The 23,708-nt window shown below is 49.7% G+C and overlaps 1 protein-coding gene across 2 annotated transcripts in view; it reads left to right on the top strand.

Moving 5' to 3' along the window:
- Positions 1 to 23,708, top strand: part of BCS1L (BCS1 homolog, ubiquinol-cytochrome c reductase complex chaperone) — a 63,169-nt gene that overhangs the window by 11,564 nt on the left and 27,897 nt on the right. For both annotated transcript variants that reach the window (XM_069984791.1, XM_069984793.1), the window contains exons 2-6: positions 10,403 to 10,776; positions 11,612 to 11,751; positions 11,820 to 12,014; positions 12,570 to 12,633; positions 14,084 to 14,253. In XM_069984791.1, the coding sequence (XP_069840892.1) occupies positions 10,457 to 10,776; positions 11,612 to 11,751; positions 11,820 to 12,014; positions 12,570 to 12,633; positions 14,084 to 14,253 (889 nt within the window). In that variant the 5' untranslated portion in view covers positions 10,403 to 10,456. The remainder of the gene's footprint in view (positions 1 to 10,402; positions 10,777 to 11,611; positions 11,752 to 11,819; positions 12,015 to 12,569; positions 12,634 to 14,083; positions 14,254 to 23,708) is intronic.

The following is a 23,708-nucleotide window of genomic DNA, read 5'->3' as shown; positions in this document are numbered from 1 at the left end:
TGAGAGATGCTGCAGGACGGGTAACAGACCCCTGTATGATTGGTTGAGCTTCTCCTTGTACGTCTCTGGTTCTTGTGTTTTTCATAATGATGATGCGACAATTATATTATATTACTCGCTGTTATCACTGATCCCCGGCCGTTATATTATATTATATTATATTACCCACTGTTATCACTGATCCCCGGCCGTTATATTATATTATATTACCCGCTGTTATCACTGATCCCCGGCCGTTATATTATATTATATTACCACTGTTATCACTGATCCCCGGCCGTTATATTATATTATATTACCCGCTGTTATCACTGATCCCCGGCCGTTATATTATATTATATTACCACTGTTATCACTGATCCCCGGCCGTTATATTATATTATATTACCCGCTGTTATCACTGATCCCCGGCCGTTATATTATATTATATTACCACTGTTATCACTGATCCCCGGCCGTTATATTATATTACCCGCTGTTATCACTGATCCCCGGCCGTTATATTATATATTACCACTGTTATCACTGATCCCCGGCCGTTATATTATATTACCCGCTGTTATCACTGATCCCCGGCCGTTATATTATATTATATTACCCGCTGTTATCACTGATCCCCGGCCGTTATATTATATTATATTACCACTGTTATCACTGATCCCCGGCCGTTATATTATATTACCCGCTGTTATCACTGATCCCCGGCCGTTATATTATATTATATTACCACTGTTATCACTGACCCCCGGCCATTATATTATATTATATTATATTACCACTGTTATCACTGATCCCCGGCCATTATATTATATTACCCGCTGTTATCACTGACCCCCGGCCATTATATTATATTATATTACCACTGTTATCACTGACCCCCGGCCGTTATATTATATTATATTACCCGCTGTTATCACTGACCCCCGGCCGTTATATTATATTACCCGCTGTTATCACTGATCCCCGGCCGTTATATTATATTATATTACCCGCTGTTATCACTGACCCCCGGCCGTTATATTATATTACCCGCTGTTATCACTGATCCCCGGCCGTTATATTATATATTACCACTGTTATCACTGATCCCCGGCCGTTATATTATATTACCCGCTGTTATCACTGATCCCCGGCCGTTATATTATATTATATTACCCGCTGTTATCACTGATCCCCGGCCGTTATATTATATTATATTACCACTGTTATCACTGATCCCCGGCCGTTATATTATATTACCCGCTGTTATCACTGATCCCCGGCCGTTATATTATATTATATTACCACTGTTATCACTGACCCCCGGCCATTATATTATATTATATTACCACTGTTATCACTGATCCCCGGCCATTATATTATATTATATTATATTACCACTGTTATCACTGATCCCCGGCCATTATATTATATTACCCGCTGTTATCACTGACCCCCGGCCATTATATTATATTATATTACCACTGTTATCACTGACCCCCGGCCGTTATATTATATTATATTACCCGCTGTTATCACTGACCCCCGGCCGTTATATTATATTACCCGCTGTTATCACTGATCCCCGGCCGTTATATTATATTATATTACCCGCTGTTATCACTGACCCCCGGCCGTTATATTATATTACCCGCTGTTATCACTGATCCCCGGCCGTTATATTATATATTACCACTGTTATCACTGATCCCCGGCCGTTATATTATATTACCACTGTTATCACTGATCCCCGGCCGTTATATTATATATTACCACTGTTATCACTGATCCCCGGCCGTTATATTATATTATATTACCCGCTGTTATCACTGATCCCCGGCCGTTATATTATATTACCACTGTTATCACTGATCCCCGGCCGTTATATTATATTATATTACCACTGTTATCACTGACCCCCGGCCATTATATTATATTATATTACCACTGTTATCACTGATCCCCGGCCGTTATATTATATTATATTACCCGCTGTTATCACTGATCCCCGGCCGTTATATTATATTACCACTGTTATCACTGATCCCCGGCCGTTATATTATATTATATTATATTACCACTGTTATCACTGATCCCCGGCCGTTATATTATATTATATTACCCGCTGTTATCACTGACCCCCGGCCGTTATATTATATTACCCGCTGTTATCACTGATCCCCGGCCGTTATATTATATTATATTACCCGCTGTTATCACTGACCCCCGGCCATTATATTATATTACCCGCTGTTATCACTGACCCCCGGCCATTATATTATATTACCCGCTGTTATCACTGACCCCCGGCCGTTATATTATATTATATTACCCGCTGTTATCACTGATCCCCGGCCGTTATATTATATTACCACTGTTATCACTGATCCCCGGCCGTTATATTATATTATATTGCCCGCTGTTATCACTGACCCCCGGCCGTTATATTATATTACCCGCTGTTATCACTGATCCCCGGCCGTTATATTATATTACCACTGTTATCACTGATCCCCGGCCGTTATATTATATTACCCGCTGTTATCACTGACCCCCGGCCATTATATTATATTACCACTGTTATCACTGATCCCCGGCCGTTATATTATATTATATTACCCGCTGTTATCACTGATCCCCGGCCATTATATTATATTATATTACCACTGTTATCACTGATCCCCGGCCGTTATATTATATTATATTACCACTGTTATCACTGACCCCTGGCCGTTATATTATATTATATTACCACTGTTATCACTGACCCCCGGCCGTTATATTACCCGCTGTTATCACTGACCCCTGGCCGTTATATTATATTATATTACCCGCTGTTATCACTGACCCCCGGCCGTTATATTATATTACCCGCTGTTATCACTGACCCCCGGCCGTTATATTATATTATATTACCACTGTTATCACTGACCCCCGGCCGTTATATTATATTATATTACCCGCTGTTATCACTGACCCCCGGCCGTTATATTATATTACCCGCTGTTATTACTTACCCCCGGCCGTTATATTACTCACTGTTATCACTGACCCCCGGCCGTTATATTATATTATATTACCCGATGTTATCACTGACCCCCGGCCGTTATATTATATTACCCGCTGTTATCACTGACCCCCGGCCGTTATATTATATTACCGGCTGTTATCACTGACCCCCGGCCGTTATATTATATTATATTACCCGCTGTTATCACTGATCCCCGGCCGTTATATTATATTACCCGCTGTTATTACTTACCCCCGGCCGTTATATTACTCACTGTTCTCACTGACCCCCGGCCATTATATTATATTACTCACTGTTATCACTGACCCCCGGCCGTTATATTATATTATATTACCCGATGTTATCACTGACCCCCGGCCGTTATATTATATTACCCGCTGTTATCACTGACCCCCGGCTGTTATATTATATTACCCGCTGTTATCACTGACCCCCGGCCGTTATATTATATTACCCGCTGTTATCACTGACCCCCGGCCGTTATATTATATTACCCGCTGTTATCACTGACCCCCGGCCATTATATTATATTACTCACTGTTCTCACTGACCCCCGGCCATTATATTATATTACCCGCTGTTATCACTGACCCCCGGCCGTTATATTATATTATATTACCCGCTGTTATCACTGACCCCCGGCCGTTATATTATATTATATTACCCGCTGTTATCACTGACCCCCGGCCGTTATATTATATTACCCGCTGTTATCACTGACCCCCGGCCGTTATATTATATTACCCGCTGTTATCACTGACCCCCGGCCGTTATATTACCCGCTGTTATCACTGACCCCCGGCCGTTATATTATATTATATTACCCGCTGTTATCACTGACCCCTGGCCGTTATATTATATTATATTACCCGCTGTTATCACTGACCCCCGGCCGTTATATTATATTATATTACCCGCTGTTATCACTGACCCCCGGCCGTTATATTACATTACCCGCTGTTATCACTGACCCCCGGCCATTCTATTATATTACCCGCTGTTATCACTGACCCCCGGCCGTTATATTATATTACTCACTGTTATCACTGACCCCCGGCCATTATATTATATTACCCGCTGTTATCACTGACCCCCGGCCGTTATATTATATTACCTGCTGTTATCACTGACCCCCGGCCGTTATATTATATTACCCGCTGTTATCACTGATCCCCGGCCGTTATATTATATTACCCGCTGTTATCACTGACCCCCGGCCATTATATTATATTACCCGCTGTTATCACTGACCCCCGGCTGTTATATTACCCGCTGTTATCACTGACCCCCGGCCGTTATATTATATTACCCGCTGTTATCACTGATCCCCGGCCGTTATATTATATTATATTATATTACCACTGTTATCACTGATCCCCGGCCGTTATATTATATTATATTACCCGCTGTTATCACTGACCCCCGGCCGTTATATTATATTACCCGCTGTTATCACTGATCCCCGGCCGTTATATTATATTATATTACCCGCTGTTATCACTGACCCCCGGCCATTATATTATATTACCCGCTGTTATCACTGACCCCCGGCCATTATATTATATTACCCGCTGTTATCACTGACCCCCGGCCGTTATATTATATTATATTACCCGCTGTTATCACTGATCCCCGGCCGTTATATTATATTACCACTGTTATCACTGATCCCCGGCCGTTATATTATATTATATTGCCCGCTGTTATCACTGACCCCCGGCCGTTATATTATATTACCCGCTGTTATCACTGATCCCCGGCCGTTATATTATATTACCACTGTTATCACTGATCCCCGGCCGTTATATTATATTACCCGCTGTTATCACTGACCCCCGGCCATTATATTATATTATATTACCCGCTGTTATCACTGATCCCCGGCCATTATATTATATTATATTACCCGCTGTTATCACTGATCCCCGGCCATTATATTATATTATATTACCACTGTTATCACTGATCCCCGGCCGTTATATTATATTACCACTGTTATCACTGATCCCCGGCCGTTATATTATATTACCCGCTGTTATCACTGACCCCCGGCCATTATATTATATTATATTACCCGCTGTTATCACTGATCCCCGGCCATTATATTATATTATATTACCCGCTGTTATCACTGATCCCCGGCCATTATATTATATTATATTACCCGCTGTTATCACTGACCCCCGGCCATTATATTATATTATATTACCCGCTGTTATCACTGATCCCCGGCCGTTATATTATATTATATTACCCGCTGTTATCACTGATCCCCGGCCATTATATTATATTATATTACCACTGTTATCACTGATCCCCGGCCGTTATATTATATTATATTACCACTGTTATCACTGACCCCTGGCCGTTATATTATATTATATTACCACTGTTATCACTGACCCCCGGCCGTTATATTACCCGCTGTTATCACTGACCCCCGGCCGTTATATTATATTATATTACCCGCTGTTATCACTGACCCCCGGCCGTTATATTATATTACCCGCTGTTATCACTGACCCCCGGCCGTTATATTATATTATATTACCACTGTTATCACTGACCCCCGGCCGTTATATTATATTATATTACCCGCTGTTATCACTGACCCCCGGCCGTTATATTATATTACCCGCTGTTATTACTTACCCCCGGCCGTTATATTACTCACTGTTATCACTGACCCCCGGCCGTTATATTATATTATATTACCCGATGTTATCACTGACCCCCGGCCGTTATATTATATACCCGCTGTTATCACTGACCCCCGGCCGTTATATTATATTACCGGCTGTTATCACTGACCCCCGGCCGTTATATTATATTATATTACCCGCTGTTATCACTGATCCCCGGCCGTTATATTATATTACCCGCTGTTATTACTTACCCCCGGCCGTTATATTACTCACTGTTCTCACTGACCCCCGGCCATTATATTATATTACTCACTGTTATCACTGACCCCCGGCCGTTATATTATATTATATTACCCGATGTTATCACTGACCCCCGGCCGTTATATTATATTACCCGCTGTTATCACTGACCCCCGGCCGTTATATTATATTACCCGCTGTTATCACTGACCCCCGGCCGTTATATTATATTACCCGCTGTTATCACTGACCCCCGGCCGTTATATTATATTACCCGCTGTTATCACTGACCCCCGGCCATTATATTATATTACTCACTGTTCTCACTGACCCCCGGCCATTATATTATATTACCCGCTGTTATCACTGACCCCCGGCCGTTATATTATATTATATTACCCGCTGTTATCACTGACCCCCGGCCGTTATATTATATTATATTACCCGCTGTTATCACTGACCCCCGGCCGTTATATTATATTACCCGCTGTTATCACTGACCCCCGGCCGTTATATTATATTACCCGCTGTTATCACTGACCCCCGGCCGTTATATTACCCGCTGTTATCACTGACCCCCGGCCGTTATATTATATTATATTACCCGCTGTTATCACTGACCCCTGGCCGTTATATTATATTATATTACCCGCTGTTATCACTGACCCCCGGCCGTTATATTATATTATATTACCCGCTGTTATCACTGACCCCCGGCCGTTATATTACATTACCCGCTGTTATCACTGACCCCCGGCCATTCTATTATATTACCCGCTGTTATCACTGACCCCCGGCCGTTATATTATATTACTCACTGTTATCACTGACCCCCGGCCATTATATTATATTACCCGCTGTTATCACTGACCCCCGGCCGTTATATTATATTACCCGCTGTTATCACTGACCCCCGGCCGTTATATTATATTACCCGCTGTTATCACTGATCCCCGGCCGTTATATTATATTACCCGCTGTTATCACTGACCCCCGGCCATTATATTATATTACCCGCTGTTATCACTGACCCCCGGCCATTATATTATATTACCCGCTGTTATCACTGATCCCCGGCCGTTATATTATATTACCCGCTGTTATCACTGACCCCCGGCCGTTATATTATATTATATTACCCGCTGTTATCACTGACCCCCGGCCGTTATATTATATTACCCGCTGTTATCACTGACCCCCGGCCGTTATATTACCCGCTGTTATTACTGACCCCCGGCCGTTGTATTATATTATATTACCCGCTGTTATCACTGACCCCCGGCTGTTATATTATATTACCCGCTGTTATCACTGACCCCCGGCCATTATATTATATTACCCGCTGTTATCACTGACCCCCGGCCGTTATATTATATTACCTGCTGTTATCACTGACCCCCGGCCATTATATTACATTACCCGCTGTTATCACTGACCCCCGGCCGTTATATTACCCGCTGTTATCACTGACCCCCGGCCGTTATATTACCCGCTGTTATCACTGACCCCCGGCCGTTATATTACCCGCTGTTATCACTGACCCCCGGCCGTTATATTACCCGTTGTTATCACTGACCCCCGGCTGTTATATTACCCGCTGTTATCACTGACCCCCGGCCGTTATATTATATTACCCGCTGTTATTACTGACCCCCGGCCGTTATATTATATTACCCGCTGTTATCACTGACCCCCGGCCATTATATTATATTATATTACCCGCTGTTATCACTGACCCCCGGCCGTTATATTATATTACCCGCTGTTATCACTGACCCCCGGCCGTTATATTATATTACCCGCTGTTATCACTGACCCCCGGCCGTTATATTATATTACCCGCTGTTATCACTGACCCCCGGCCGTTATATTATATTACCCGCTGTTATCACTGACCCCCGGCCGTTATATTATATTACCCGCTGTTATCACTGACCCCCGGCCATTATATTATATTATATTACCCGCTGTTATCACTGACCCCCGGCCGTTATATTATATTACCCGCTGTTATTACTGACCCCCGGCCATTCTATTATATTACCCGCTGTTATCACTGACCCCCGGCCATTATATTACCCGCTGTTATCACTGATCCCCGGCCGTTATATTATATTACCCGCTGTTATCACTGACCCACGGCCGTTATATTATATTATATTACCCGCTGTTATCACTGATCCCCGGCCATTATATTATATTACCCGCTGTTATCACTGACCCCCGGCCGTTATATTATATTATATTACCCGCTGTTATCACTGACCCCCGGCCGTTATATTATATTACCCGCTGTTATCACTTACCCCCGGCCGTTATATTATATTACCCGCTGTTATCACTGACCCCCGGCCGTTCTATTATATTACCCGCTGTTATCACTGACCCCCGGCCGTTATATTATATTACCCGCTGTTATCACTGACCCCCGGCCATTATATTACCCGCTGTTATCACTGACCCCTGGCCGTTATATTATATTACCCGCTGTTATCACTGACCCCCGGCCATTATATTACCCGCTGTTATCACTGACCCCCGGCCGTTCTATTATATTACCCGCTGTTATCACTGACCCCTGGCCGTTATATTATATTACCCGCTGTTATCACTGACCCCCGGCCGTTATATTATATTACCCGCTGTTATCACTGATCCCCGGCCGTTATATTATATTATATTACCCGCTGTTATCACTGACCCCCGGCCATTATATTATATTACCCGCTGTTATCACTGACCCCCGGCCGTTATATTATATTACCCGCTGTTATCACTGACCCCTGGCCATTATATTATATTATTACCACTGTTATCACTGATCCCCGGCCGTTATATTATATTACCCGCTGTTATCACTGATCCCCGGCCGTTATATTATATTATATTACCCGCTGTTATCACTGACCCCCGGCCATTATATTACCCTCTGTTATCACTGACCCCCGGCCGTTATATTACCCGTTGTTATCACTGACCCCCGGCCGTTATATTACCCGCTGTTATCACTGACCCCCGGCCGTTATATTACCCGCTGTTATCACTGACCCCCGGCCGTTATATTACCCGCTGTTATCACTGACCCCCGGCCGTTATATTACCCACTGTTATCACTGACCCCCGGCCGTTATATTATATTACCCGCTGTTATCCCTGACCCCCGGCCGTTATATTATATTACCCGCTGTTATCACTGACCCCTGGCCGTTATATTATATTACCCGCTGTTATCACTGACCCCCGGCCGTTATATTATATTACCCGCTGTTATCACTGACCCCCGGCCATTATATTACCCGCTGTTATCACTGACCCCCGGCCGTTATATTACCCGCTGTTATCTCTGACCCCCGGCCGTTATATTACCCGCTGTTATCACTGACCCCCGGCCATTATATTATATTACCCGCTGTTATCACTGACCCCCGGCCGTTATATTATATTACCCGCTGTTATCACTGACCCCCGGCCGTTATATTATATTACCCGCTGTTATCACTGACCCCCGGCCGTTATATTATATTACTCGCTGTTATCACTGACCCCCGGCCATTATATTACCCGCTGTTATCACTGACCCCCGGCCGTTATATTACCCGTTGTTATCACTGACCCCCGGCCGTTATATTACCCGTTGTTATCACTGACCCCCAGCCGTTATATTACCCGCTGTTATCACTGACCCCCGGCCGTTATATTACCCGCTGTTATCACTGACCCCCGGCCGTTATATTACCCACTGTTATCACTGACCCCCGGCCGTTATATTATATTACCCGCTGTTATCCCTGACCCCCGGCCGTTATATTATATTACCCGCTGTTATCACTGATCCCCGGCCGTTATATTATATTACCCGCTGTTATCCCTGACCCCCGGCCGTTATATTATATTACCCGCTGTTATCACTGACCCCTGGCCGTTATATTACCCGCTGTTATCACTGACCCCCGGCCATTATATTATATTACCCGCTGTTATTACTGACCCCCGGCCGTTATATTATATTACCCGCTGTTATCACTGACCCCCGGCCGTTATATTATATTACCCGCTGTTATCACTGACCCCCGGCCATTATATTATATTACCCGCTGTTATCACTGACCCCCGGCCGTTATATTACCCACTGTTATCACTGACCCCCGGCCGTTATATTACCCGCTGTTATCACTGACCCCCGGCCGTTATATTACCCGCTGTTATTACTGACCCCTGGCGGTTATATTATATTACCCGCTGTTATTACTGACCCCCGGCCGTTATATTATATTACCCGCTGTTATCACTGACCCCCGGCCGTTATATTATATTATATTACCCGCTGTTATCACTGACCCCCGGCCATTATATTATATTACCCGCTGTTATCACTGACCCCCGGCCGTTATATTACCCGCTGTTATCACTGACCCCCGGCCGTTATATTACCCGCTGTTATTACTGACCCCTGGCGGTGTCTCTGTGTGACATTATGTATCTGACCGCTCTCTCACCTTCCTGGCAGATACCGCAGAGGAGATAACAGAGGAGACGTCAGTCTCTCCCATCATCCGTCACCATGCCAGTGTCAGACTTCCTGGCGGCCCTGAAGGACAACCCGTACTTTGGGGCGGGCTTCGGTTTGGTGGGTGTGGGCACAGCTTTGGCTTTAGCCCGTAAAGGCGCCCAGTTGGGGATGGTTGCCTTCCGGAGACATTACATGATAACGCTAGAGGTCCCCAGCAAGGACAAGAGCTATCAATGGCTGCTGAGCTGGATCTCCCATCATGCCAAGCGCACGCAGCACCTGAGCGTGGAGACGTCGTATCTGCAGCACGAGAGCGGACGCATCACCACTAAGTTCGACTTTGTGCCCAGTCCTGGAAACCACTTTATCTGGTGAGTGCCCCCCATCCCGTATCATCAGGTGGGACGCTTATGCTCATCCAACCCCCAGTCGGGGCAATCAGTATGGCGTCTTTCTTGGTCAGCTTTCTCCGGCACTGATGGCTAACTGCCTAGTGATGTAGCTAAGGGGGAAGCCTAGAAGGCTGGATGGGAGCGTCTTGGTGAATATATTGTCTTTCAGCTATAGGTAATAGGCGGGATTACATGTGTCCCGGGATCTAGTACCATCTATAGTGCTGCCATCAGATCACATGTGTCCCGGGATCTAGTACCATCTATAGTGCTGCCATCAGATCACATGTGTCCCAGGATCCTGTGCCATCTATCGAGCTGCTACCACATCACATATGTCCCAGGATCCTGTGCCATCTATTGTGTGGCCACCAGATCACGTGTCCTGGCATCCAGTGCCATCTATCGAGCGGCCACTAGATCACATATGTCCCGGGATCCTGTGCCATCTATCATGCGCCCACCAGATCACATGTGTCCCAGGATCTGGGGCCATCTAACATGCTGCCACCAGATCTCATATTTCCTGGCATCCGGTGCCATCTATTGTGCGGCCACCAGATCACATGTGTTTCCAGATCCTGTGCCATCTATCGTGCTGCCAGCAGATCACATATGTCCTGGCATCTGGGGCCATCTATCGAGCAGCCACCAGATCAGTGTCCCGGGATTCTGTGCCATCCAGCGTGCGGCCACCAGATCAGTGTCCCGACATCCGGTGCCATCTATCGTGTTGCCACCAGGACAGTGTCCTAGCAATCTGTGCCATCCAGTTTCATGAACGCTTTACACTATATGTGGTTCTTCTCTTCAGGTACAGAAAGAAATGGATCCGTGTAGAGAGGAATCGGGAGAAGCAGATGATCGACCTTCACACTGGGACTCCCTGGGAGTCGGTCACCTTCACTGCAGTCGGGACCAATCGGGACATTTACTTCGCCATTCTCCAAGAAGGTAACAGCCACCGCAACTGCAGGTACGGCACCATGACATCATGACACTTATCTTGTTTTCCCACACAGCCAGGGAACTCGCTTTGCGTCAGCAGGAAGGGAAGACAGTCATGTACACGGCCATGGGTTCTGAATGGCGACCATTTGGCTTCCCGAGACGTCGTCGCCCCCTGAGCTCTGTGGTGCTAGAAGAAGGGGTGTCTGACAGGATCGTTCAGGATGTAAAAGGATTTATCGATAACCCTAAGTGGTACAGTGACCGAGGTAAGGCTGTCAGGGGGAGGTGTGCGCTGCTGTCAAGGGGAGATCATGGACGTCATTGGTGTGCGCTGCTGTCAGGGGGAGATCATGGACGCCATTGGTGTGCGCTGCTGTCAGAGGGAGGTCATGGACGCCATTGGTGTGCGCTTCTGTCAGGGGGAGGTCATGGACGCCATTGGTGTGCGCTGCTGTCAGGGGGAGGTCATGGTTGCCATTGGTGTGCGCTGCTGTCAGGGGGAGATCATGGACGTCATTGGTGTGCGCTGCTGTCAGAGGGAGGTCATGGACGCCATTGGTGTGCGCTGCTGTCAGGCTGAGGTCATGGACGCCATTGGTGTGCGCTGCTGTCAGGGGGAGATCATGGACGTCATTGGTGTGCGCTGCTGTCAGGGGGAGGTCATGGACGCCATTGGTGTGCGCTGCTGTCAGGGGGAGGTCATGGACGCCATTGGTGTGCGCTGCTGTCAGGGGGAGGTCGTTGGTATGCGCTATTATCATGAGGACATGAGGTCATGGACACCTCTGGTTACATACTGTATGTTTGCCTTTATATCCCAGGAATCCCTTACAGACGAGGATATCTCCTGTACGGGCCACCAGGATGTGGGAAGAGCAGCTTCATGTAAGTTCCATTGTGTCTTATATTAGCCCGTGTATTATAGCGCAGGGGGAGGGGGATTAGCGCAGTCTCCTATGTTCTGTAATATACCTGCACTGTTCGGCCAATGTCACCCAGCTGGATATGGATATACCTGCACTGTACGGCCAGTGTCACCCAGCTGGATATGGATATACCTGCACTGTACGGCCAGTGTCACCCAGCTGGAGGGGGGATATACCTGCACTGTACGGCCAGTGTCACCCAGCTGGAGGGGGGATATACCTGCACTGTACGGCCAGTGTCACCCAGCTGGAGGGGGGATATACCTGCACTGTACGGCCAGTGTCACCCAGCTGGATATGGATATACCTGCACTGTACGGCCAGTGTCACCCAGCTGGAGGGGGGATATACCTGCACTGTACGGCCAGTGTCACCCAGCTGGATATGGATATACCTGCACTGTACGGCCAGTGTCACCCAGCTGGATATGGATATACCTGCACTGTACGGCCAGTGTCACCCAGCTGGATATGGATATACCTGCACTGTACGGCCAGTGTCACCCAGCTGGAGGGGGGATATACCTGCACTGTACGGCCAGTGTCACCCAGCTGGATATGGATATACCTGCACTGTACGGCCAGTGTCACCCAGCTGGAGGGGGGATATACCTGCACTGTACGGCCAGTGTCACCCAGCTGGAGGGGGGATATACCTGCACTGTACGGCCAGTGTCACCCAGCTGGATATGGATATACCTGCACTGTACGGCCAGTGTCACCCAGCTGGATATGGATATACCTGCACTGTACGGCCAGTGTCACCCAGCTGGAGGGGGGATATACCTGCACTGTACGGCCAGTGTCACCCAGCTGGAGGGGGGATATACCTGCACTGTACGGCCAGTGTCACCCAGCTGGATATGGATATACCTGCACTGTACGGCCAGTGTCACCCAGCTGGATATGGATATACCTGCACTGTACGGCCAATGTCACCCAGCTGGATATGGATATACCTGCACTGTACGGCCAGTGTCACCCAGCTGGAGGGGGGGATATACCTGCACTGTACGGCCAGTGTCACCCAGCTGGAGGGGGGATATACCTGCACTGTACGGCCAGTGTCACCCAGCTGGATATGGATATACCTGCACTGTACGGCCAGTGTCACCCAGCTGGATATGGATATACCTGCACTGTACGGCCAGTGTCACCCAGCTGGAGGGGGGATATACCTGCACTGTACGGCCAGTGTCACCCAGCTGGAGGGGGGATATACCTGCACTGTACGGCCAGTGTCACCCAGCTGGATATGGATATACCTGCACTGTACGGCCAGTGTCACCCAGCTGGATATGGATATACCTACAGCTGCGCTCAGGGACTTTTAGGGATTTTTAGAAACCTTGTTGAGCGTTCTGCTTCCTGGTCCGCAATGTTATGAGGCGTCTCTCTCTGTTCCCCCAGCACCGCCCTGGCAGGAGAGCTGGAGTACAGCATCTGCTTACTGAGCCTGAGTGACAGCAGCCTCTCTGACGACCGTCTCAACCACCTCCTGAGCGTGGCTCCGCAGCAGAGCATCATCCTCCTGGAGGACGTGGACGCTGCTTTTGTTAGTCGGGACCTGGCCAAGCAGAGTAAGTGTGAACAGTGTACTGACCACATCCTGTCATTCTTTTATTAGAACAATATAAGAATGAATAAACAAGGTGTATCTCGCCATAACTGATATTATTAATAATAAACATTATAATAGGAGAAAGGAAACTTAAATCATCCTTAAACTTTTGCCGCAAAGCCAACCCAGCATTCATACTACCTATTCACACACAGAAAGGACATCAGGCCAGACAATGTTACCTACAAAGCCATCTCATCTGTAATCCTAACGAGAGAAGCCGCCCGGCTGGAGAAAGAACCATAAGATAAACCCCCAAACCTGAGTGATAATAGATATACAGAGCTATACATATACACACAGATATACATACATATACACATACATACATATACATACACACAGATATACATACACATACACATATACACACATATACACATACACATATACACACAGACATACATACATACACACATACACACATGTACACATATACATACACACACACATACATACACTCAGCTGCCACTTTATTAGGTACACCATGCTAGTAACGGGTCGGACCCCCTTTTGCCTTCAGAACTGCCCCAATTCTTGGTGGCATAGATACAACAAGGTGCTGGAAGCTTCCAGAGATTTTGGTCCATATTGACATGATGGCATCACACAGTTGCCGCAGATTTGTCGGCTGCACATCCATGATGCCAATCTCCCGTTCCACCACATCCCAAAGATGCTCTATTGGATTGAGATCTGGTGACTGTGGAGGCCATTGGAGTACAGTGACCTCATTGTCATGTTCAAGAAACCAGTCTGAGATGATTCTAGCTTTATGACATGGCGCATTATCCTGCTGAAAGTCGCCATCAGATGTTGGGTCCATTGTGGTCATAAAGGGATGGACATGGTCAGCAACAATACTCAGGTAGGCTGTGGCGTTGTAACCATGCTCAATTGGTACCAAGGGGCCCAAAGAGTGCCAAGAAAATATTCCCCACACCATGACACCACCACCACCAGCCTGAACCGCTGATACAAGGCAGGATGGATCCATGCTTTCATGTTGTTGGGGCCAAATTCTGACCCTACCATCCGAATGTCGCAGCAGAAATCGAGACTCATCAGACCAGGCAACGTTTTTCCAATCTTCTACTGTCCAATTCCGATGAGCTTGTGCAAATTGTAGCCTCAGTTTCCTGTTCTTAGCTGAGCGGAGTGGCCCCCGGTGTGGTCTTCTGCTGCTGTAGCCCATCTGCCTCAGAGTTGGCCGTACTGTGCGTTCAGAGACGCTCTTCGGCCTACCTTGGGTGTAACGGTTGGCTATTTGAGTCACTGTTGCCTTTCTATCAGCTGGAACCAGTCTGCCCATTCTCCTCTGACCTCTGGCATCAACAAGGCATTTCCGCCCACAGAACTGCCGCTCACTGGATGGTTTTTCTTTTTCGAACCATTCTCTGTAAACCCTAGAGATGGTTGTGTGTGAAAATCCCAGTAGATCAGCAGTTTCTGAAATACTCAGACCAGCCCTTCTGGCACCAACAACCATGCCACATTCAAAAGCACCAAATCACCTTTCTTCCCCATACTGATGCTCGGTTTGAACTGCAGGAGATTGTCTTGACCATGTCTACATGCCTAAATGCACTGAGTTGCCGCCATGTGATTGGCTGATTAGAAATTAAGTGGTAACGTGCAGTTGGACAGGTGTACCTAATAAAGTGGCCGGTGAGTGTACATATACACACAGATATACATACATACACACATATACATACACACATACACATACATATATATACACACAGATATACACATATACATACACACATATATATATATATATATATATACACATATACACAAACACAGATATACATACATACATACATACATATACACACAGATTCACATACACACATACATATACACACAGATATACATACATATACACACAGATATACATACATACACACATACATATACACACAGATTCACATACACTCATATACATACACACATACATATACACACAGATATACACACATACTCACAGATATGCATACATACATACACACATATACACACAGATATACACATATACATACACACATATATACAGATATACATACATATACACACAGATATATATACATACATACATACACACAGATATACATACATATACACATACACACATATACACACAGATATACATACATAATTGTTTTGTGTTTCACTGGTATGTGTTTTTGTCATTTATTGGGATATCTGATTGTGTATAACATAGCACGGCACCATCTTTCCTTTCCCGGCTGATGAGCTTCTCCCATCTGCTCTATCGCACCCATTTTCACACCTAAGTTCTGATCAAGTCTGATTCAACTTCCCTCCAAGTAGTATAAATTTAGATCTAAGTCTCATTGTAGAACATCTTAAAATGCCAGCTTAAAGTGTAATATTTAGAATTAGGCCAGAATTGGATCAGAATTGAACAGAAAGAACAGCTCTCCAAACATACTTTTGTAAGTTACAACCTATTTAACCATGAAATATTTCCTCAACCTTGTATCTGCCCTTATCTACATGTGTTGCGTTTTCTTTCTATCCTACTGACCCCCCATCAGCACTGAAAATCACCTTTACATCAGCCTCTCTCTCCTCCCCTCCCCTATGTATAGCTCCCATCAGCCCCTCTCTCCTCCCCTATGTATAGCTCCCATCAGCCCCTCTCCCCTCCCCTATGTATAGCTCCCATCAGTCCCCTCTCCCCTCCCCTCCCCTATGTATAGCTCCCATCAGCCCCTCTCTCCTCCCCTATGTATAGCTCCCATCAGCCCCTCTCTCCTCCCCTATGTATAGCTCCCATCAGCCCCTCTCTCCCCCCTATGTGTAGCTCCCATCAGCCCCTCTCCCCTCCCCTATGTATAGCTCCCATCAGCCCCTCTCTCCTCCCCTATGTATAGCTCCCATCAGCCCCTCTCTCCTCCCCTATGTATAGCTCCCATCAGCCCCCTCTCTCCCCCCCTATGTATAGCTCCCATCAGCCCCCTCTCTCCTCCCCTATGTATAGCTCCCATCAGCCCCCTCTCTCCTCCCCTATGTATAGCTCCCATCAGCCCCTCTCCCCTCCCCTATGTATAGCTCCCATCAGTCCCCTCTCCCCTCCCCTATGTATAGCTCCCATCAGCCCCTCTCTCCTCCCCTATGTATAGCTCCCATCAGCCCCTCTCCTCTCCTATGTATAGCTCCCATCAGCCCCCTCTCTCCTCCCCTATGTATAGCTCCCATCAGCCCCTCTCCTCCCCTATGTATAGCTCCCATCATCCCCTCTCTCCTCCCCTATGTATAGCTCCCATCAGCCCTCTCTCTCCTCCCCTATGTATAGCTCCCATCAGCCCCTCTCTCCTCCCCTATGTATAGCTCCCATCAGCCCCTCTCTCCTCCCCTATGTATAGCTCCCATCAGCCCCTCTCTCCTCCCCTATGTATAGCTCCCATCAGCCCCTCCCCTCCTCCCCTATGTATAGCTCCCATCAGCCCCTCTCTCCTCCACTATGTATAGCTCCCATCAGCCCCTCTCTCCTCCTCCCCTATGTATAGCTCCCATCAGCCCCTCTCTCCTCTCCTATGTATAGCTCCCATCAGCCCCTCTCCTCTCCTCCCCTATGTATAGCTCCCATCAGCCCCTCTCTCCTCTCCTATGTATAGCTCCCATCAGCCCCTCTCCCCTCCCCTATGTATAGCTCCCATCAGCCCCTCTCTCCTCCCCTATGTATAGCTCCCATCAGCCCCTCTCTCCTCCCCTATGTATAGCTCCCATCAGCCCCTCTCTCCTCCCCTATGTATAGCTCCCATCAGCCCCTCTCCTCCCCTATGTATAGCTCCCATCAGCCCCTCTCTCCTCCCCTATGTATAGCTCCCATCAGCCCCCTCTCCCCCCCTATGTATAGCTCCCATCAGCCCCTCTCTCCTCCGCTATGTATAGCTCCCATCAGCCCCTCTCCTCCCCTATGTATAGCTCCCATCAGCCCCTCTCTCCTCCCCTATGTATAGCTCCCATCAGCCCCTCTCCCCTCCCCTATGTATAGCTCCCATCAGCCCCTCTCTCCTCCCCTATGTATAGCTCCCATCAGCCCCTCTCTCCTCCCCTATGTATAGCTCCCATCAGCCCCTCTCCCCTCCCCTATGTATAGCTCCCATCAGCCCCTCTCTCCTCCCTTATGTATAGCTCCCATCAGCCCCTCTCCTCCTCCCCTATGTATAGCTCCCATCAGCCCCTCTCCTCTCCTATGTATAGCTCCCATCAGCCCCTCTCCTCCCCTATGTATAGCTCCCATCAGCCCCTCTCTCCTCCCCTATGTATAGCTCCCATCAGCCCCCTCTCTCCTCCCCTATGTATAGCTCCCATCAGCCCCTCTCCCCCTCCCCTATGTATAGCTCCCATCAGCCCCTCTCTCCTCCCCTATGTATAGCTCCCATCAGCCCCCTCTCCCCCCCTATGTATAGCTCCCATCAGCCCCTCTCTCCTCCCCTATGTATAGCTCCCATCAGCCCCTCTCCTCCCCTATGTATAGCTCCCATCAGCCCCTCTCCCCTCCCCTATGTATAGCTCCCATCAGCCCCTCTCCTCCCCTATGTATAGCTCCCATCAGCCCCTCTCTCCTCCCCTATGTATAGCTCCCATCAGCCTCTCTCCCCCCCTATGTATAGCTCCCATCAGCCCCTCTCCTCCCCTATGTATAGCTCCCATCAGCCCCTCTCTCCTCCCCTCCCCTATGTATAGCTCCCATCAGCCCCTCTCCCCTCCCCTATGTATAGCTCCCATCAGCCCCTCTCCTCCCCTATGTATAGCTCCCATCAGCCCCCTCTCTCCTCCCCTCCCCTATGTATAGCTCCCATCAGCCCCTCTCCCCTCCCAATGTATAGCTCCCATCAGCCCCTCTCCTCCCCTATGTATAGCTCCCATCAGCCCCCTCTCCTCCCCTATGTATAGCTCCCATCAGCCCCTCTCCCCTCCTCCCCTATGTATAGCTCCCATCAGCCCCTCTCCCCTCCCCTATGTATAGCTCCCATCAGCCCCTCTCTCCTCCCCTATGTATAGCTCCCATCAGCCCCTCTCTCCTCCCCTATGTATAGCTCCCATCAGCCCCTCTCCTCCCCTATGTATAGCTCCCATCAGCCCCCTCTCTCCTCCCTATGTATAGCTCCCATCAGCCCCTCTCCCCTATGTATAGCTCCCATCAGCCCCTCTCTCCTCCCCTATGTATAGCTCCCATCAGCCCCTCTCTCCTCCCCTATGTATAGCTCCCATCAGCCCCTCTCCCCTCCCCTATGTATAGCTCCCATCAGCCCCTCTCCTCCCCTATGTATAGCTCCCATCAGCCCCCTCTCTCCTCCCCTATGTATAGCTCCCATCAGCCCCTCTCCCCTATGTATAGCTCCCATCAGCCCCTCTCTCCTCCCCTATGTATAGCTCCCATCAGCCCCTCTCCCCTCCCCTATGTATAGCTCCCATCAGCCCCTCTCCCCTCCCCTATGTATAGCTCCCATCAGCCCCCTCTCTCCTCCTCCCCTATGTATAGCTCCCATCAGCCCCTCTCCTCCTCCCCTATGTATAGCTCCCATCAGCCCCTCTCTCCTCCCCTATGTATAGCTCCCATCAGCCCCTCTCTCCCCCCTATGTATAGCTCCCATCAGCCCCTCTCTCCTCCCCTATGTATAGCTCCCATCAGCCCCTCTCCCCTCCCCTATGTATAGCTCCCATCAGCCCCTCTCCCCTCCCCTATGTATAGCTCCCATCAGCCCCTCTCTCCCCTATGTATAGCTCCCATCAGCCCCTCTCTCCTCCCCTATGTATAGCTCCCATCAGCCCCTCTCCCCTATGTATAGCTCCCATCAGCCCCTCTCTCCTCCCCTATGTATAGCTCCCATCAGCCCCTCTCTCCTCCCCTATGTATAGCTCCCATCAGCCCCTCTCTCCTCCCCTATGTATAGCTCCCATCAGCCCCTCTCCTCCCCTATGTATAGCTCCCATCAGCCCCTCTCCTCCCCTATGTATAGCTCCCATCAGCCCCTCCCCTCTCTCCTCCCCTATGTATAGCTCCCATCAGCCCCTCTCTCCTCCCCTATGTATAGCTCCCATCAGCCCCTCTCTCCTCCCCTATGTATAGCTCCCATCAGCCCCTCTCTCCTCCCCTATGTATAGCTCCCATCAGCCCCTCTCCTCCCCTATGTATAGCTCCCATCAGCCCCCTCTCTCCTCCCCTCCCCTATGTATAGCTCCCATCAGCCCCTCTCTCCTCCCCTATGTATAGCTCCCATCAGCCCCTCTCCTCCCCTATGTATAGCTCCCATCAGCCCCTCTCCTCCCCTATGTATAGCTCCCATCAGCCCCCTCTCTCCTCCCCTCCCCTATGTATAGCTCCCATCAGCCCCTCTCTCCTCCCCTATGTATAGCTCCCATCAGCCCCTCTCCCCTCCCCTATGTATAGCTCCCATCAGCCCCTCTCCCCTCCCCTATGTATAGCTCCCATCAGCCCCTCTCTCCTCCCCTCCCCTATGTATAGCTCCCATCAGCCCCCTCTCCCCCCCTATGTATAGCTCCCATCAGCCCCTCTCTCTCCTCCCCTATGTATAGCTCCCATCAGCCCCCTCTCTCCTCCCCTATGTATAGCTCCCATCAGCCCCTCTCCCCTCTCTCCTCCCCTATGTATAGCTCCCATCAGCCCCTCTCTCCTCCCCTATGTATAGCTCCCATCAGCCCCTCTCTCCTCCCCTATGTATAGCTCCCATCAGCCCCCTCTCCCCCCCTATGTATAGCTCCCATCAGCCCCCTCTCCCCTCCCCTATGTATAGCTCCCATCAGTCCCTCTCTCCTCCCCTATGTATAGCTCCCATCAGTCCCCTCTCTCCTCTCCTATGTATAGCTCCCATCAGCCCCTCTCTTCTCCCCTATGTATAGCTCCCATCAGCCCCTCTCTCCTCCCCTATGTATAGCTCCCATCAGCCCCCTCTCCTCTCCTATGTATAGCTCCCATCAGCCCCTCTCTCCTCCCCTATGTATAGCTCCCATCAGCCCCTCTCTCCTCCCCTATGTATAGCTCCCATCAGCCCCTCTCCCCTCCCCTATGTATAGCTCCCATCAGCCCCTCTCCCCTCCCCTATGTATAGCTCCCATCAGCCCCTCCCCCTCTCCCCTATGTATAGCTCCCATCAGCCCCCTCTCCCCTCCCCTATGTATAGCTCCCATCAGCCCCTCTCTCCCCCCTATGTATAGCTCCCATCAGCCCCTCCCCCTCTCCCCTATGTATAGCTCCCATCAGCCCCTCTCTCCTCTCCTCCCCTATGTATAGCTCCCATCAGCCCCTCCCCCTCTCCCCTATGTATAGCTCCCATCAGCCCCTCTCTCCTCTCCTCCCCTATGTATAGCTCCCATCAGCCCCTCCCCCCTCCCCTATGTATAGCTCCCATCAGCCCCTCTCTCCTCCCCTCCCCTATGTATAGCTCCCATCAGCCCCTCTCTCTCCTCCCCTATGTATAGCTCCCATCAGCCCCTCCCCTCCTCCCCTATGTATAGCTCCCATCAGCCCCCTCTCTCCTCCCCTATGTATAGCTCCCATCAGCCCCCTCTCTCCTCCCCTATGTATAGCTCCCATCAGCCCCTCTCCCCTCCCCTATGTATAGCTCCCATCAGCCCCCTCTCTCCTCCCCTATGTATAGCTCCCATCAGCCCCTCTCCCCTATGTATATCTCCCATCAGCCCCCTCTCTCCTCCCCTATGTATAGCTCCCATCAGCCCCCTCTCCCCCCCTATGTATAGCGCCCATCAGCCCCTCTCTCCTCCCCTATGTATAGCTCCCATCAGCCCCTCCCCCTCTCCCCTATGTATAGCTCCCATCAGCCCCTCTCCCCTCCCCTATGTATAGCTCCCATCAGCCCCTCTCCCCTCCCCTATGTATAGCTCCCATCAGCCCCTCTCCTCCCCTATGTATAGCTCCCATCAGCCCCTCTCCCCCCCCTATGTATAGCTCCCATCAGCCCCTCTCTCCCCCCTATGTATAGCTCCCATCAGCCCCTCTCCCCCCCCTATGTATAGCTCCCATCAGCCCCTCTCTCCCCCCTATGTATAGCTCCCATCAGCCCCTCTCTCCTCCCCTATGTATAGCTCCCATCAGCCCCCTCTCTCCTCCCCTATGTATAGCTCCCATCAGCCCCCTCTCCCCCCCTATGTATAGCGCCCATCAGCCCCTCTCTCCTCCCCTATGTATAGCTCCCATCAGCCCCTCCCCCTCTCCCCTATGTATAGCTCCCATCAGCCCCTCTCCCCTCCCCTATGTATAGCTCCCATCAGCCCCTCTCTCTCCTCCCCTATGTATAGCTCCCATCAGCCCCTCCCCTCCCCTATGTATAGCTCCCATCAGCCCTCTCTCTCCTCCCCTATGTATAGCTCCCATCAGCCCCTCTCCTCCCCTATGTATAGCTCCCATCAGCCCCTCTCCCCCCCCTATGTATAGCTCCCATCAGCCCCTCTCTCCCCCCTATGTATAGCTCCCATCAGCCCCTCTCTCCTCCCCTATGTATAGCTCCCATCAGCCCCTCTCTCCTCCCCTATGTATAGCTCCCATCAGCCCCCTCTCTCCTCCCCTATGTATAGCTCCCATCAGCCCCTCTCTCCTCCCCTATGTATAGCTCCCATCAGCCCCTCTCTCCTCCCCTATGTATAGCTCCCATCAGCCCCTCTCCCCTCCTCCCCTATGTATAGCTCCCATCAGCCCCTCTCCTCCCCTATGTATAGCTCCCATCAGCCCCTCTCTCCTCCCCTATGTATAGCTCCCATCAGCCCCTCTCCCCTCCCCTATGTATAGCTCCCATCAGCCCCCTCTCCCCCCTATGTATAGCTCCCATCAGCCCCTCTCCCCTCCCCTATGTATAGCTCCCATCAGCCCCTCTCCTCCCCTATGTATAGCTCCCATCAGCCCCTCTCTCCTCCCCTATGTATAGCTCCCATCAGCCCCTTTGCTCTCCCCTCCCCTATGTATAGCTCCCATCAGCCCCTCTCTCCCCCTCCCCTATGTATAGCTCCCATCAGCCCCTCTCCTCCCCTATGTATAGCTCCCATCAGCCCCTCTCCTCCTCCCCTATGTATAGCTCCCATCAGCCCCTCTCCTCCTCCCCTATGTATAGCTCCCATCAGCCCCCTCTCCCCCCTATGTATAGCTCCCATCAGTCCCCTCTCTCCCCCCTATGTATAGCTCCCATCAGCCCCCTCTCCCCTCCCCTATGTATAGCTCCCATCAGCCCCTCTCCTCCCCTATGTATAGCTCCCATCAGCCCCTCTCCCCTCCCCTATGTATAGCTCCCATCAGCCCCTCTCCTCCTCCCCTATGTATAGCTCCCATCAGCCCCTCTCCTCTTCTATGTATAGCTCCCATCAGCCCCTCTCTCCTCCCCTATGTATAGCTCCCATCAGCCC

This window comes from Dendropsophus ebraccatus, chromosome 9 (genome assembly GCF_027789765.1).
Source record: "Dendropsophus ebraccatus isolate aDenEbr1 chromosome 9, aDenEbr1.pat, whole genome shotgun sequence".
Classification (NCBI taxonomy): domain Eukaryota; kingdom Metazoa; phylum Chordata; class Amphibia; order Anura; family Hylidae; genus Dendropsophus; species Dendropsophus ebraccatus.
This window is presented reverse-complemented; position numbering and strand designations above follow the sequence as displayed.